At 37.9% G+C, this 17526-nt stretch overlaps 1 protein-coding gene across 1 annotated transcript in view; it reads right to left on the bottom strand.

Annotated features, from left to right (window-relative positions):
* The window catches only part of SRFBP1 (serum response factor binding protein 1), a 70120-nt gene that overhangs the window by 41062 nt on the left and 11532 nt on the right, over positions 1–17526 (bottom strand). The window contains 2 exon segments of the mRNA XM_027710318.2: positions 3473–3545; positions 4543–4631. Coding sequence (XP_027566119.1) covers positions 3473–3545; positions 4543–4631 — 162 coding nt within the window.

The following is a 17526-nucleotide window of genomic DNA, read 5'->3' as shown; positions in this document are numbered from 1 at the left end:
TGCAGAACTGCGCATGTGTGACTGCGTATAGCATATTAAAAAAAAAGTAAATACAGAAGAGTATTTAATCTAAAAAGGAAGCATCTAATACTGTCCCACTCCCAGGAAACAGTGTATTTACAGTGAAATTATGTAAGCACTGCCTGTTTAGAATCTACTTGAGGACAGAAAAAAGCATCCCCAAGAGCTAGTGATATGACAAGAGTTATCAAACAGCAAGCATTTTGTCTTTCCTATTATATCAGACTGTAGTTGCTAAAGATCCAGAGCAGAAAGAGAACTTAAGATCTTGTAAATGAAAGTTCATGTTTCTGTCTCATTCAGGACAGTAGCTCTCTCATATGCCCTGCTAAGCTGCAGGCAGCCTCTAAGCACTGTGCCATCAGGCAACTCATTTTTTCAGTTTTGATCTTCTTTTTGCTATAGCCAGTATGAAAGATAACAGCTGTTCACAAAATGGCAGCAGTCATACTGAAACACTCTGTTAACCAAGAAACAGATTCCCCACGTAAATGAACCAGTACAAAAAGTTTGTGGATTTACAGGCAGCTGAATGTAGAAACGTAATTCTTAAGAAAGCAAAGAATTCTCCCTGATTAGGATTTCAGCCCATTAGATTTTTTTTCCTGAGTAAAAGAAACTTAAGCCGTTGCATTAAGAACTTCAACAAAACGGACAACAGTCAAGGCCCCAGAATTTCAGTCTTTCTTCCCTAAGCTCAAAACAAATTCCCTGTAAAATGGAATCCTCCTCTCATGCCTTCTGAGGTCATCAGAATACATAAAGACCTTCACAAAGATTTTTTTGATGCCAACAGTCCCAAGAGGACTTTTTTTTTCCTAGTTATGTGATAATGGGAAGGGAGATCTGGGTCTGTTCTTGGCTGATGGGAGAAAAATACATGTTTAGAAGTAGGTGCCTTTTGCAATTGAGAAAAATTCAGAAAAAAACCTGTGCTATTTTCCTTTTTTTTCAAATATGCCTTTTCTTCAACCTACAGCAAGCCTTTATGCCTCCAACCAATAAAGAATTTCCAGAAGTTGTAAGGAACCATTTCAATAAATGTTTTATCCTGAAAATACACATGCTGTCAGACTCTGGGGTAATATCCACTTTCTGGCTTCAAACCACTTTGGCTGGCGTAGATATTTTGTTGGTTTTTTGTCTTTTCAACCGAACTGCTTTTTGCAGTTTGCAGCTCCTCAAGACTAATCATTCAGTATGAGAGAAGACAGATATTTTTTCTTACATAGAACATGTGAGGAGAAGTTCATGGACTTCTTGGCGTAACATGGAAAATGAACAATTGCTATATCCTGCACACAGACAGACCATCAGTTTTTAAAGGATTTGAATCTCCTCTGACGTGTTTGAGATCCACACAGTGAAAGTGCTAGAAAAGAGTAGGCTTGTATTATCCAGACTAAGTTGCAACTTCATCGACCATTTACCGTTTCTATTCTGTCCATTCTTTCCTAAAAATTCTAAAATACCTATTTGGGTTAAGCAAAGAGCTTTTTATGAACCTTTTGATCAATAACTTAGGTCAAGAGGCTGCTGGGAGTGAGGTTACACCAATATAAAATTTTCCCTGATCTCAAATAACGCTACTGGTTTGTTTGAAAGCTGTCTTTTTACTTTTCCATGCTGAATGAGCAATATTTCTATGCCAACACTAAAAGGCTCTCTTAGTCTAGAAATCAACAGTGGTGAAAAAATATGTAAACAACTTGTGCCTTTTAGGTTGTGATTCATAAGAAAGAAGAATTTTTCTTCCATCTAAGAAACAAATATACTGTAGAGCTAGTACGTGTCAATTTGTTCACGTTTAAAAAACTCCAAGTAACCCACCCTTTTTGCTATATTATTAATATAATGGTGCATCGTTATTAGTATTAAAGACAGCATGCAGAACTTATAAGTTCACATAATCAAGTGCCCTCTCTGCTCAAAAAGTGGGAGAGTTTTCACTCCTTCTCAGCTGCTTACTTCGAAGACTCCTCCTTTTCTATAAACTATTTCAAAGCAGATTTGCCTTCAGCTCTCCAGATTACAAATCTATTCTCCCTTAAAAACCACTCTTAAAGTTACCACTTAAAAGTCCTGCATTAACCACGCCAACTGAAGAAACAGCATGAATGTACTTGGCCAATACATTCTTGAGTGTAGGTAGGCTTAAAGTTCTCTGCATGAGCCAATCCTGGAAGGAAAAGCACAATAAAGGACAAAACAAAGACTCTTGGTAATGTGTGCAGAACGAATCTTGCAGTGAAACCCTCTCAAGAGCACTCACAGAAGCCCCATAAAACATGGGCTCATGAAATCAGTGCTGCAGCACACCTGATTGCTTGATAAATTCTCTTAGAAATCGAGACACATAAATTTGCCATTAAAAAAAAAAAAGACAAGAGAGAAAGGAGCAAACATAAGGCCAAGTTTAAGGCTGATGGCAAGTCAGCAAAGCCGGATGCCTCAATATTACTGCCATCATACCTGAGCAGTGATTTACCCTTTAATATAGTGCTGCCCATTTTCCCCCATACTAGTTTGTGAGGAATCTTATTTTGGAAGTACTATGTTAAAAATCCATGATTCCATCTAATGAATCTGGCACAAAGCACATCTAAATTGGTCAATGAAGCCTCTCCAGTTACCTTTTTTGGAAGACTAAGATCTGTGCAAGGATGAGGAAAGAAAAGAAGAGACAAACCCCCAAAAAATATCCAAAAAAGCACACAATGATAAGTGTTATTTAATCACTACAGTTGTCAAGGAAACAATCAAACCAGCCATATTGTCTGAAAAAAACAGTCTTAAAACTAGCCTGTGCACAACTCCTGTGTTCCAGTCTTATGGCTGGAATCATACCTCCTCTTTCAGCACACAGTTTGGTGTACTATCAGTTGAAATTGAGAGACCAGTACAAACCATTACAAAGTTATAAAATTGCTGAAGCATTTTCTGATATGTCATACCATAACAGATACAAAAACTGTATCAATTGACACGAAGGCTGAAAATAAAAAAAGGTCTGACTCAAGCATCACCAGTCTCTTGCAGCTAAAATTTCAAACTACTACAGAACTTTGACACTGAAAGTAAAATAAAAGTAGCATTATACTTAGAGCTAGGAGAACAGACAATGAGGGTACTGTACTGTCAGACACACAAAATGCCTCCCATACTCCCCAGCAGCACAAGAACTTTAATTTCTGTCATTCAACGGTTGCAGTAAAAAACTTCAAGCACCACAGATCAGTAAATAAATTCATGTTTAGCCTGGAAAGTTTAAGACTCAAACTGTCACTTTGATAGATGCAAGTATTCATAATTTTCTAGTTGTGTGACAGTAATGTCCAAGCTGACTCCAGAAATACTTTCGGTTTCATTAATGCAGTTGAAGAAAACAGATAAGGCTTTTAGTTACTAGAATTATTGCCTCTAATATTGAAATATCTAAACATGGCATTACCTTCATTGCATGGATCTCTTCTATTAATCTGTCAACTCTTTTTTGGTTCTTTAATTTCAAGTCTTCTGAGCCCCTGCAAATGAAGACTGTCTTTATTAAGAAAATCTGGGCTTTGTTCACTTTAATTCCCTATGGGCTAATATGAAGTAGCAAATTAAAAAATTACAAGACAGAGCATAAACACATTCCCTTGTTGTCAAATGAACATTTTAGCAGAGAGCTGAACATAACCTAATGCTTTTGCTGTTCTGAACAGAGAAGAAAATACTGAGGATTTACCAGAACAATATGAAAGACAAATGTTACTGTATTAGAAATGGTAAACCACAATTCATATCAACAATAGGAGACACCAATATCTCAAATATATATATATACACTTTATATTTATTACATATTAATACATATATACATTTTAGGATCTGTAATATTCAAATATAAAAGTTCGTTGGGCTTGTTTCTTATTCTGCATAACTTGTTGAAACTGTGAGAAGAGTATGCCCAATTTACACTTTGAACACAGTAACAGACATATCTCATACTACCTCAAATAAGACACATTGTAAACTATTTGGGGCCAGTAGTCTTTAAAAACAATCTAAAAAACATTGTTTAACTGTTTATGTAAGTATTAATTAATACTATTAAAAATCAAGTATGAGCCGTGTATCTACGCCAACGGAAAATGTTTTTGCTACAGAACCTTGAAGACAACTGCAGTGAGAAAGCATTGCACAATCTGAGTTCAACAGCAGAATAAATCAAAAGATCAGGTCTGACACTTTTAAAAGTGCTGTAAAAGGTTCTGTAAGTGATTCAGATTAGCTTCCAATGCACTAAATCCTGTTAATAAACTCCTCCCAATTCTTCTATACGAAACTGCCTTTAGTTAGTATTTCTAGGCTATCTAAAATGATGTAAAGGTAAGTCAAACACAATCTATATATTTTAATACCTAAACTTTTAAGTGTAGTACATTTTTCTTCCACTTCTCCATTTTTGGGAAAACAATTAAGACACTGCCTGATTTACAAACACCGATTCACAAGAACGCTGTATTTAAAACTGACTTTTTCAACTTTAATTTCCCGATGTGTCTGGTTAGTCTGCGAATAGTCAGGACTCTGGCCTTCTTCACATCTTTTCTCATCTTCACAACCTGTCAGAAATATGGAAGACATTATGAAGTTTGTTTTCCTTGATTAATTACCATATACAATACATTCATTATATTAACTTAAATTTTAGAAATTAGTTCAACAAAATGAAGTACTTTTGAAAATAAAGTGCATTCCCTCACTAACCAAATCCCAGTTCAAATGAATGCAGATTTCACTTAAAATCGAACTGCTTCCATAAACATCTGAGGAAGAACAACCAACAGTCTAAAAATGTGTCTGAGGTCTAAACAGAAGACAAGACATTCCTAACTAGCCATACTTTAATATTATTCTTAGAGCTAGACTCAGCTAGAGATTTGAAAAGACTCACCTTTTGCCTTCACTTTGCTTATTTTTGTCCTGGTGAAAGAGCACTAGTACTTTTCCATTGGTACATAATATGTAAAGGCATTTTCATTATGAAACATATTGAAATATTAAAGGAAAAACTCTCAAAGTAAATATTATTGGTACAGAACAGAATTTGAGATATGAAATTCTTTTTCTACATTCAAATTCATTTTTGCTGAAAATGAAAATCCAAGTGATTTCCAACTCACTACAGTCTATCTCAACTTGCCATCCTACCCATCACTCTGTTCCCAAAATGTATTTTCAAGTTCTAAAGAAAACTTGACCATGGTATTTTGGTTTAACTTCTTGCCCCAATAATAAAGAAACAGAATTCTAATTAGTATTAGACAGATAAGATAAAGAAATCTTTGGAATCTTTTGCAATTAACTTCCATCATGGGAAACCTTAAGCCCAGGTGTCTTGTCCATGATGAATGTTTTGGAGATATAGGGAGTCAATAATGACTTTCTTTTTAATAACTAAATCTTCTCCCTTATTTATTCATATATATTTTACTACATCTACTAAGATTTTGTATTTAACAGTTAAACTTAGAAAACATGAAATATTAAAACAAACTAAGAAAAAAAAAAATCAGTCTTCCTGACAAAAGTCAAATTTATCTTAAATTTATCCAGTGGGCTAAGTTTCAAAATTAAGTTGGCAACTCTTTCTCAAGGAAGTTCTTTACATCAGATTTCTACTTTATCTTCTAATTTCTCAGGGATAACATCAAAACAACAAATTGATGGTGACTGCACCATCAAGTCAGTTCCACCAGGAATATTAGTACTACACACCTACATCAAACTTGAGCAAAAAAAAGAAAAGATAAATCTTCAAAGCTCACAGAGTAGTATTTCACACCTGTCATGGGAAGCCTGGCTAGTATATACACCCTGTGCAGAGACCATACAGATGAGATTATATAACTTACTAAAAAAAAAAAAAGGTAAACGTATTTTGCCCACCTGATTATGTTTGTAGCTCAGGTAACTGACATAAGCAAGTTTTTAAGCCCTCAGCTGTACTCAGGAGTGGCTTGACTGAAGGTTGAATCAGTCAGAGCAAAACAATTCCTGGTGAGGGGCTTATGCTGATTGGCAGCCTCACCTCTGCCAGGAAAGGGAAGAAACGTGGAGCTGAAAAGCATGGAAGGCAAACCGGGAGGGGAATCATAGGGAGAGCAGCGTTACTGTCACTTGCACCAAGAGAATTGTAAAGGTGAAGGTTTTTGGGACAAGAACAACTGACCTAAAATTGGTCTCGTGTTCCAAAATTGTTACAGCTGAGGTCAGTACTTACCTTAGTCACACTAATGAAAATAACTGTGCACACAGGCCTACTTACAAAAGCATTTCTACTTCAGTTAACAGCAGAAACCATATGCCAGAAAGAACCCTGTGCCAAGTCACTGCAGCACTGCTCAAGTCTTAACGTGCTAAGGAACAAATCCTACCATTTGCCATCTAGGCATGCAGACATTTCTTTCTGTAAGATTGAAATTACCCCAGTTCCCTATGTTACATCTTCTTCTAAATGGAAGAAAGAAAATAATGCATCTTCTGGTTGAATACTTCTTTGATAGTACATACATTCAACAAGTTTGGAACTTCAGATGCAAATTGTGTATGCCTTCTTCGAAAGCGTGGGGAGGTTGGGTTTGGTTATTTTATTACCATTAAAAACATCCACAAGCTACAAATATATTTGAATTTAAATAACTCATACCTTCCATATTAGTTACTGTGTATACAAACATGAAGTATATTTAACTTTCTCTCAAAAATATTTTGTCATGTATTTTTTTTTAGAAATATTAATACAGACACAGCATGTTTCCAGGGCCTGCAAGAGCCAAACTCCAGCCTTCCCTGCTGCCAGCCAATGAAGGCTGTATAGACATGACAGCAGGAATGAGGGAAGGTATTCGCTCCTTGGCAGACTAGGCATATCAATTTATGTAATCCCAGTCACTTCTTTCACACGGGACAGTATGCATCAACTGTGTTCTTGGAAGTACTTATAAAGTTCTCAAGAAAGCAGTCAGCCCTTTGGGAAAGAAATCAAAAAAGTTTAGCTTCAGATTTGCAGTGTGCCTGGAACAATGGGGCTCAGACCACCAGGGTGGCTCCTAGTCTCTGTGTTACAAAGTGAGAGAGGCAACTTGGTCTTGAGTGAAAAAAAAAAACAACAACAAAACCTACACAACCCCCCACCAAGTACAGTCATGATTTTTGAAAAATAATAACAAATATTTATTCATAATAAGGTGCACATTACTGAGGGGGATTATAACAGGAACCACTGATTTCAGCACAACCTACATTCAAGTAATACTCGGCACATGGCTACTCCTGGAAACATCTGGCAATAAAATCAGCCCTGATCTGAATGGATGGGTACAAATGACATGGTACAAAGGAACAAGAAGGTACATATCAAACCAAGGGGGTGACTTCTAGCAAACAATCCATATAACAAGTGTGTGTTTAAAGGCATCACGAGAACTGTACTTAACCCAGAATTTACAGCTGAGAAATGAAAAAAACTAATAGCTTCAGCCACTTTGCCTTCCTATTCCAGGTTAACCCTGAAGGGTTAATAAGTGTTCCCAGGGATTTGAAGTCTTGTGTGGTAGTCTAATCAGGCCTTCTGAATCCTCAGCATGTTCAAGCCCTTCTCATGCCCAAGCAGAGGGAATAATGGCTAGGCTTCGGGAATGAAGATTTGGGAACAGAGAGAGAAACTGACACAGGATTACTTAATTGTACCTTTGATCTCTAAGTTTCCTTCTAGGTTTTTCTGTTTGTTTTGTTTTGTGGTTGGGTTTCTTTTTTTCCCCCAGGAAAATACTTCAGTTTGAACACTGGTATTTCACTCATAGTTACAAATTAATTTCAACTAATAAAAGTCTTGGAAGGGTTGAATCAGTGCCTGAATCAGTATTAGACTGTCTGGAAAGGGCTTCTGACATCACAGACATTATCCCTTTTAAACTGATGGGACATGATTATTGAACATAAAAGACAAGACACGTGTAATAGAACACAAAGTTATTTTAAGAGCCTCCCACATAATTTAGCTGTTCCAACAAAACTTGTATCAAAATCTTCAAGTTTCTTTAAGAGAAACCTAAGGCATTTTTTGATAAAACAACACCAAAAAATCTGGGTTTGGTTCTGAAACCCTAAAGCACTACAGAATGGTCCTCATATTAGGAGGACCAAGGAATGTGGACAAAACGACAGTGCAGGTGCAAGATCACATTCAAATTCACATGACTAGTCAAAGGTATTTGCCTTCACATTTTTTAAACAACAGCAGCAAAGTTCTCAAAGGAACATTACATTAGAATAAAATGTTATACTTGGCCACTTCTGAAACTTGTTTTGAGGTCTGTACAGGCAACATGCCTCCAAACTAACCTAGTGTTCAGCCAGTCAGAAAAAAATAAAGTGTGACTAAAGATTTGTAGATGTATCAAGAAAGGTACGTGACTACTCTGAACTACAGTATCAACTGTACTTGACAAAAAAAAAAAGACCAATACCATTCTTTAAAAAAAATCTGATGGATTAAGAGAAGCACTAACATGTTTCTGCCTATGATTCATTTGAGTATATTCGTTTCAAAAAGCACTGAAATACTAGAGCAACTGTGAAGGAAAAGTGGATTTTCATGTTACCATATATAAAAACTAATACTGTACATGAAAATACCTGAAGGACTCAGAATGTCTTAAATACTTCTTAACTCAAAGTTACTAGAAGTTAACTTAGGCAGTCAGCCTCAGCTATCCAAAATGCATGAAAGCCAATAAACTGATGGACATGTCTTTTTCCTCTAAGCAGCCTGAAGCACATACAACTGTTCTTCTTGGGCTTCAGCCCACGAGGTACTGAATATTTTGGTCGTGACCCAATAATGCACTTAAATTATTAAATCCTTAAACAACCAGCACTAGACAGACCAGAATTTCTTCATCTACTTCTGCTTTAAGCCAGTACACAGTCTAGTCCTAGTTCTAGTACAAGCAACCAGAAAAGACAAATCATTTTGTTCTCCTCAAGTAAATACACTGCATCTAACCTCACCTAAAAAAACGAATTGTGAGAGTTTATAACATTGTGAAATATCCATAATGTTGTACAAACATACATCCAGAGGTCAAACAGAGGCCTCCAGACTTTCCCCCAGCATGGTAAAGTCTCTCCTATATGAAGATTGTCTTCAAGGCCCAGACACAATTGCAAAAATATTTCATTTACAATTTGAAGATATCATTTCTAAAGCAATGTTCTGTAATTTTACACAGACATATCCAAATCTACTTTGCAATATGGGGTCTCTTATGTCTTTTCTATCACTTGATGCCTGGAAAAAAAAGAGGGTAGTTCTGAGCTTGCTTTTCCACTTCAGTTTCTTCCTGAGCTCTCCAAGCTAACAGGACTTAACTGTCATAAGCGTCACACCTGAGAGTGGGATAAAAAGGAGACAACATCATGAACCTACCCTGTAAATTCTGTCTCAAGAAAGGGTCTATTTTAAATATAGCTGATCATAATGCTATTGACAAATTACCATATACCCGCACAAACTGGGTCTAGTGAATGAACAATAGGAAAAAAATGAAAGTGTAGGTACAAGATATACCTCAGTCCTCGTGGATTCCCTTCCGGCCAAGAACACCCTTGCAGGTTGAAATGACAGCCTCATACTATTAAGATCAAAATTACTCAAAGCAAAAGGAAAAAATATTTGTATTTGCCCAAAAGTATATAATAGTTTTTTGATTTTACTGCAATAAGAGATTTACTTTTTAACTCCCTCAAGTTTAAGCAATGCTGCTAAAGTAGAAAGGGAAAGTCATTAAAAACACACTAAAATCAGTTGTGTTTTGTACAATGGCTTTTTAAAAAAACTTCGCAAATTGCTTAAATTATACATCAACAAATGTCAAAGCAAGAAATCCAGCTTAAAAAAAACAAACCCAACAAAAAGAAAGTGAAATGTATTTAAGTTGAGTATTCAAGCTCTCTTCAATACAAGAAAAACATTGAACTAAGTAATGTTTGAGTTCTCACTGATCTTCTCTCCTTTCCTCGTTTTAGGGCACATCAAAAGCATTGGTTTCATTTTATAGTTTATTGGCAGTCTTCTAACCAAGAAATTACCATGGCAACAGAGTATTCTCAATGTTAATTTTTGGTGCTATTTGGCAACAGCGAGTTTTAAAATTCAAAACACCTGCAGCTGGATCACATATTAGCCAGAACTAACAATAGTACATAATCTTTTGAGTGAATAATCTAAGTGAAAAAATGTTTCTGGAACTTCATTACAAATATTTCTCTCTATTATCTGGAATGTCAGCTTGAAAGATCTAATGATTTTTAGATTCTTAGGAAAAGTTAGCAATTGCCAAGTTTCCTTTTTTCTTTTTTTTTACAAAAAGAACCCCTATATTATGGTATATATTTTACATATGTGAAAAGATGTGGAAATGGGCAATTATAGACTTATAGTTTCATATATTTGCATTATAAAAACACATATGAGTAGGATGATAAAGGTAACAAGAACAACATAACACACCTGTGTGGAGTATCAGGGTCCAGTTCTGGGACAGTTTTATACAAATATATACCACAAAAAAGAATGTATAAGCAAAACAAACAAAGTGAATTTTCAGCCAGATCAGTTTCCTGAACTGTTTTCCCTTATGGTCACAGGAATATTAGCTAGTTCCAGGGCAAAACAGCAAAACAAGAATGTACAGGAGGAGATAGAGATGGACTACAATAAACTAGAGTACAATAAATAAGCTATCCCTTTATTTGATATACAGATCAAATGCCAGATAGCGCTAAGGAACATAGTTTTTCAGTTAGTTTGTGCCATATCAATGTGGTGTTAATCTTGCTTTTGCCATCTTCACCTATATGCAGCAAACAGGTGTGAATCAAGTGGATACAATTATACCCCCATACATCTAACAAAATGCACAGTTCATGAAACTTGAGGAAAATTCTTCTGGATTAAACTATTGCACCCTGCTGCCCAAAGCAGGCAGAAGTGCCACCACTAGCTGGAGGTATCCATAAAGCCAGAAGCTTCTCAGGCCTCTGGACACTCACCCTGTCAAATTCCCAAAGTGGGTTGCTGAAGATGAATGGAAAAAAGCCCACTGCCCACTTGGGCATATTGCCACTTTCCTCACAGGAAGAGTACCACACATACTCCTCGTGAGTTACTGTCAAACCCTTCCTCCACAGTGTGCCCATGCTGCTTTCTTTGTACTTTCTCAACTGAACCACTGAAATATGAATTTCTTTATTCAATACAGCACTGTATTTCCTCCTGCATGGAGAACAGTTGCCATTTCTAGTATAATTTCTCCAAGTGGAAACCACAGTGAGTACTCAAACTGCTAGAAAAGATCATTTTCATCTCAAGGTTTTACAAAGCAATTCCAAATATCTAAGATAGTTGGGAGGAAGTAAGGCCAGCCTAGAATTACTTGCTCATTGCCAAAGACCAAAATTTAATGGATTTACTGCTTCAAAATCAGTGTCTCACTGCATGGAGTCAGACTCTATGTAGTAGTTCAGAAAGCACTCGAGTCCAAACCAGAATCATGAGCTGGCTAGACACATTTCTAAACCCTACATCAACAGCAGTAGCTGTAAACATCCAGATAAGAAAAACTGTGATACACTAGCCTAAAGATGTGATATTACATATTACATTTCATATCTAACCACATGGAAATAAAAATTATACAAGTCTTCCAAAACACAGGACTACCTGAAGGTGATTTCTAACTCTATTTAATTGATCAGCTGGATTAATCAGCTAGAGTTTGAAAGTTCCTAGGCTAGCACTCTGCTAAAAATATTTCCATGGAATGTTGTAGGGGGATGTGATCAAGGCAGTCAGTACACCAAAGCTCAAATCAATCCTATGTCTAGGATTTCTTAATTAGACCAGAGCTCCAGCTAGAAGCTACATGTGAATTTCATGCCTCCTTAAGCTTTGACTTTACAAGAAGACAGTAACAGTAGTGACAAGAATTATTAGGATGAACACACAAATATAAATAACGTGAGTGCTGAGGGCTTCTCCCCCTCTTCAAATGATGAATGTTTTAAAACCAGCTGGAAAGGAGCACTGCTCCCAAGGCAACATTATGAACCTCTACGTTACTTGCATAATCTAAAGCATAACACCATACCTTGCCTATTCTGACTCACCACCAACCTTACATTAATTATATGGGTCCCAAACATGATCCAAACCTGCAGAGTTGAACTGTCATCATGAAAATTGTCACACAACTGAGTAAGACACCTTTTCCATAACAAATACAGAAATGCAACCATTGTGTTTCCAGTATTAATTTGGAGGTATGGTTGGTGGTGTGATTGCTTTGGCTTGGGATTGTTATTTTTTCTCTTTTTTTTCCCCTCCTTTAAGATGCACTGTCATGTTGCTACTTCATCTTCTTCCACTTCAAGTAAAATAAGCACCTTTCTGTAAAACTTCATGGTTGTCAAAAAAAGACAGTCAAAGAAGTTCACAAACTTATACCTCTATTCTAAGGATATTTAAAAAATATAACATGACTCAGGTTAATGTGTAGGTTTTAAAGATTAACCTCCTTTTATCTAAAAATGGCTTGAGTAACACTGCTGAGCACTTGCCAACTTTTCACTTTCTACAATTCACAAACTGCAGTATTAGGGTAACCACTGGCAGGCAGCTAGAGCTCTCTCTTCTGACCATTTGGTACTAGATCACCAAATGTTTTAAATGCAAGTTAAATTCAATTCGTCTGTCAAGGCCCCGAAGCATAAAGGGATGGGTTTCTCTGACAGAACTAAGAGATATTACCAGACCTGCTGTTACCAGCAATTAAGTATAAATTCCTTTGCAACGAAATGTAAAACTAAAGCATTTCACTAGATATCATTCCATCTTGCATGAAAAGTAGTAGCAGAGTTGACAGCTCAGCTGACAGGACAAACCAGTGCATCAGATCATTTTCCCCTCATTCTACCTTGGTGTGACTACCTCAGACGTAGGTACCAGTCACTTGAGTAAGTGCACAGCAGAAATATTTACAAGAGAGGAATGGTATGAGTGCATAAACTTTGGCAAACCGTGAACACAGCACTCTTTCCCTTATATTCTTCTCTACCTTCTCTCATTTACATTTCCTTTTACATAGCACTTAACTGTTGAATATTTACAGAATCACAAAACTGTTTGGTTGGACTCAGCGTTTTGCATGGACCCCATGCAATGAGCAGGACATCTGCAACTACAACAGGTTCCTCAGAGCACATCCAATCTGGCTTTGAATACTTCCAGGGATGGGGCATCTATCACCGCTCTGGGCAACTTGTTCAAATGTTTCAACACTCTCATCGTAAAAAAACTTCTTCCTAACATGTAGTCTTAATCAAACCTGTTCTAGTTTACAACCATTACCCCTTGTCCTATTGCAACAAGCCCTATTAAAAGATCTGTCCCTATCTTTCTTATAAGCCCCCTCTGAAGTACTGAAAGGCTGCAATAGTCTCCCTGAAGTCTTCTCTTCTCCAGGCTCAAGAGCTAAAACTCTCAGTTTTTTTCTCATAGGAGAGATGTTCCATCCCTCTGATCATTTTAGTGGCGTTTCTCTGGACCCACTTCAACAGGTCCACGTCTTTCCTGTACTGAGGACTCCAGAGCTGGATGCAGTGCTCCAGGGTGGGGCCTTACCAAAGCAGAGTAGAGGGGCAGAATCCTCTCCCTTGCTCGGTTGGCCACACTGCTTTGGATGCAGCCCAGGATATGACCAGTTTTCTGGGCTGCAAATGCACACTGTTGACTCATGTTCAACTTTTCATGACCAGCACCCACAAGACCTTCTCCATAGGGCTGTTCTCAATTCCTTCATCCCCCAGCCTGTATTGATATTGGGCTGCCTCAGCTCAGGTGTAGGATCTTGCACTTGGCCTTGTAATGCCTCATGAGTTTTAAAATAACAAGCTAGTAGATTGCACTTGATTAAGTGTGCATTTCAAGGGTCCTACTATCATTTGTCTAGCCACCCAGTTGTTCTTTGCATGCTACAGTTCACTTTCAAGAAACTACATGACTTGGGCATTCATGGATCATCCATCCCTCAACAACAGGCCTCCAATGTTCCATGGCCAAACAGCATGTCAACAGTCACACTGTCTGACTCAGATTAGCATGCACCTTTGCTCTGTCATTAAGTAAAACATTGAGATTCATTTCTGAACCACAACACAGCTGCTCAGCTTCCGCTGTAAGATGATCACTCTGCTTGTATGAGGGTACTAACTGAAGGTGGGATGCAAATGGGAAAACAGGGACAGCAGCAGCTGCACGTCAATTAGCCCAACAAGAATATATGTTGCCCCCTCTTTTTGCACTGGTAGAACTGATCTCATACCATTTACGCATTCATTTGTTCTGGCAGTGCTTTGGACAAAACTCATTGACATGATCTGTACCCAGAAAGGTGACGCAGCTTATGATGGACGTAATAAGTAAGCTGACAATCAGCACCTGAGCTAACTCAAAGCTTAAGATGGAAATTCTGAAGACTGCCAGCCAAGCTGATTCTTCTATGTATAATTTTGCTTTTCAATAGTTTATTTAGGACATCCTGAGGTGCAGGCTGATGGAGGACCTCTGTCTTCTTTAAGCTGACCTCCAGACCAAAGAGCTCAGCAGCATCTGCAAAGCAGGATGTTAAACGCTGCAGAGCTGCTTCTGTGTGGGCAACAAGGGCGGCGTCATCAGCATAAAGCAGCTCCCGGACAAGATGGTTTAAGGTCTTAGTGTGGGCCTTCAGTCGCCTTAGATTGAATAGACTTCCATCAGTACGGTATCGAATGTAGATACCGTCCTGGTCATCGAGGTCTGCTGTGGCCCTTTGGAGCATCATGCTAAAGAAGACGGTGAATAGGGTAGGAGCGAGAACGCAGCCTTGTTTCACACCATTCTTAATTAAAAAGGGCTCAGAAAGTGCGTTGCCATATCTGACTTGGCCATGCTGATCCTCATGGAGTGAGATAATCATTTTGAGGAATTTAGGGGGACAACCTAAACGTTCCAAAATCTGCCACAGACCTTTTCTGCTCACAGTGTCAAAAGCCTTGGTGAGGTCGACAAAGGTTATATAGAGACCTTTGTTCTGTTCCCTACACTTCTCTTGCAGTTGTCTGAGGACAAATACCATGTCTGTGGTGCTCCTGTTGGCTCTGAAACCACACTGACTTTCAGGAAGGATACCTTCTGCTATAGTGGGTATTAGTCCCATCATCCCCACATCACCATTGGTCAATCAGAGCTCAAATCAGTCCAACAGTTTAATTACCTCGGTAGCCTCATCTCCTCAGATGGTAAGATTGACGGAGAGATAGACAACAGATTAGCAAAGGCATATAGTGCTTTTGGAAAACTCCATAAAAGAGTATGGCGTAATAAACACTTGAAGAAAAGCACCAAGATCAGTGTTTACAAAGCCATAGTGTTGTCTACTCTCTTATATGGATCTGAATCATGGGTCATCTACCGCCACCACCTGCGTCTCTTAGAACGCTTCCATCAATGCTGCCTCCGTACAATTCTAAACATCCACTGGTCAGACTATGTGACCAATACATCTGTTCTAGAGCAAGCAGCTATCACAAGTATAGAGGCCATGCTGATGAGAACACAGCTGCGTTGGGCAGGTCATGTCTCCAGGATGAAGGACCACCGCCTCCCTAAGATCTTGCTTTACGGTGAACTTACCACTGGCTGCCGCATGAGAGGAGCCCCGAAGAAAAGGTACAAGGACTCCCTGAAACAACATCTCAACCTTGGCCATATTGATCACCATAACTGGTCTACTCTGGCATCAAATCGGGAGGCCTGGAGACACACCATCTATAACGCAGCTGTCTCCTTTGAGAACACACGCAGGATCACCCTCGAGGAAAAAAGGCAACGCAGAAAGAACCGTGTATTGCAGAATACACCATCTAAGGAGTCTTTCTGCTGTGCCTTTTGCAATCGGATTTGTCTGTCACGTATTGGCCTCATAAGCCACCAGCGTGCCTGCAGCAAATGTGGATAGAGCCTTCCCAAATCTTCGTTCGCGAAGCCTAGCCATGAAAAAAAAGTTTATTTAGACTTTAAATTCTTTATTATCACATAAATTTGTATAACTACTTTTACGTAATGCTGGTGTTATGATAAATTACATGCAAAAAAAAAATTAAGGAAACCATATCCTATCCTACATTTAAAACATATTGTGTCCATGTCAACTTACAAGTCTCTCTTTCTTCACTTTTTTTCCAAAATTTAGATTTTAAAAATTTCTTAGTTGCTCAGTATTTCCAATTTAGTTTAATTAATGATCTTTTTCTATTGCTAATGATCTTTTTCTTTCTATTGGTCTCCTAAGCCACCATAACTTCAAGAATTAAGTGCCAGTATGCTACAACTTTTCCCAGGTATTCTGAAAGAGCGGAATGTTAAAACTGTCTATTCCGAAATTACATTTATTAGCCTGATTTCTGAGGAAATCAGGTTTGTCAGTATGTTGTTTGTCAGCATCCTTCTCCAGTAACTTTTGGGCTTATTAAACAGTAACCAAGGTTGACAAAACAGCATAGGCCAGAGCTCCTACACATTTTGTGAAGACTAGTAGCCAAGTAGAAGATAAGAACTAAAATTAGCATGCCTAGCATGGAAGAAATACACAAGCAGAATTCAAATCTTTTCCATTTTGGCTGCCAAATAGTACGTGCATACTCATTTGCCAGCACGTCTGGCCCCAAACCAGCCACAGAACACCAGTCACATCTCCTGATCGTCCAAACAGGTGGGAAACAGGCCATAAATACAGCTACAGAGAGCGCTCAAAGTGAGTAACCCCAAGCATAATACTCTCAAAAACTGCAGAGACAGAGGAATAACTCAGGCTACCCGTATGAAGTTTTAAGGAATATTGGCCTCAAAGTTGTAACATGCCAGGCATCATTGGTTCTCAGCTTACACACACAACACATTTTATTCTTACCACATTCTTTGGACTGATGTTTTTAATCTGGTGATTGAAACTTCCAGGGAAATTAGAACCCTGACAACTTGCTGAATGGAATAGAAGAAGGAAAAGTTCTGTGCAAGATACTTCATGTAAAAAAGATACTTCTGTAGTAACTTCGATTACTCTCAGCCTACACTAGTCTCAAACACCAAGAGGCCAGGGAAAGAATGGGAAGCCTGTGCAATGTTATAGCAGCACAGTATTTGCCAAATATGTAGTTAGACTAATCCACTTCAAAATTTATATTTTAATGTCACTATATAGTAGTAATTATGCAAGCATAGAAGAATCATTAAGGAAAAATGGTTTTAAGTTCATCAAACAAATAAAACAAATCAGCTTTAGCTGAGGACTGATCAAGTTGGAGAAATACCTACTATATAATTTCTCCATTTCCCTATAAATCTGAAGAATAAAA

The sequence above is a fragment of the Pipra filicauda genome, unplaced genomic scaffold (assembly GCF_003945595.2).
Source record: "Pipra filicauda isolate LSUMZ 115617 unplaced genomic scaffold, ASM394559v2 scaffold29_size4552773_pilon, whole genome shotgun sequence".
Lineage (NCBI taxonomy): Eukaryota > Metazoa > Chordata > Aves > Passeriformes > Pipridae > Pipra > Pipra filicauda.
This window is presented reverse-complemented; position numbering and strand designations above follow the sequence as displayed.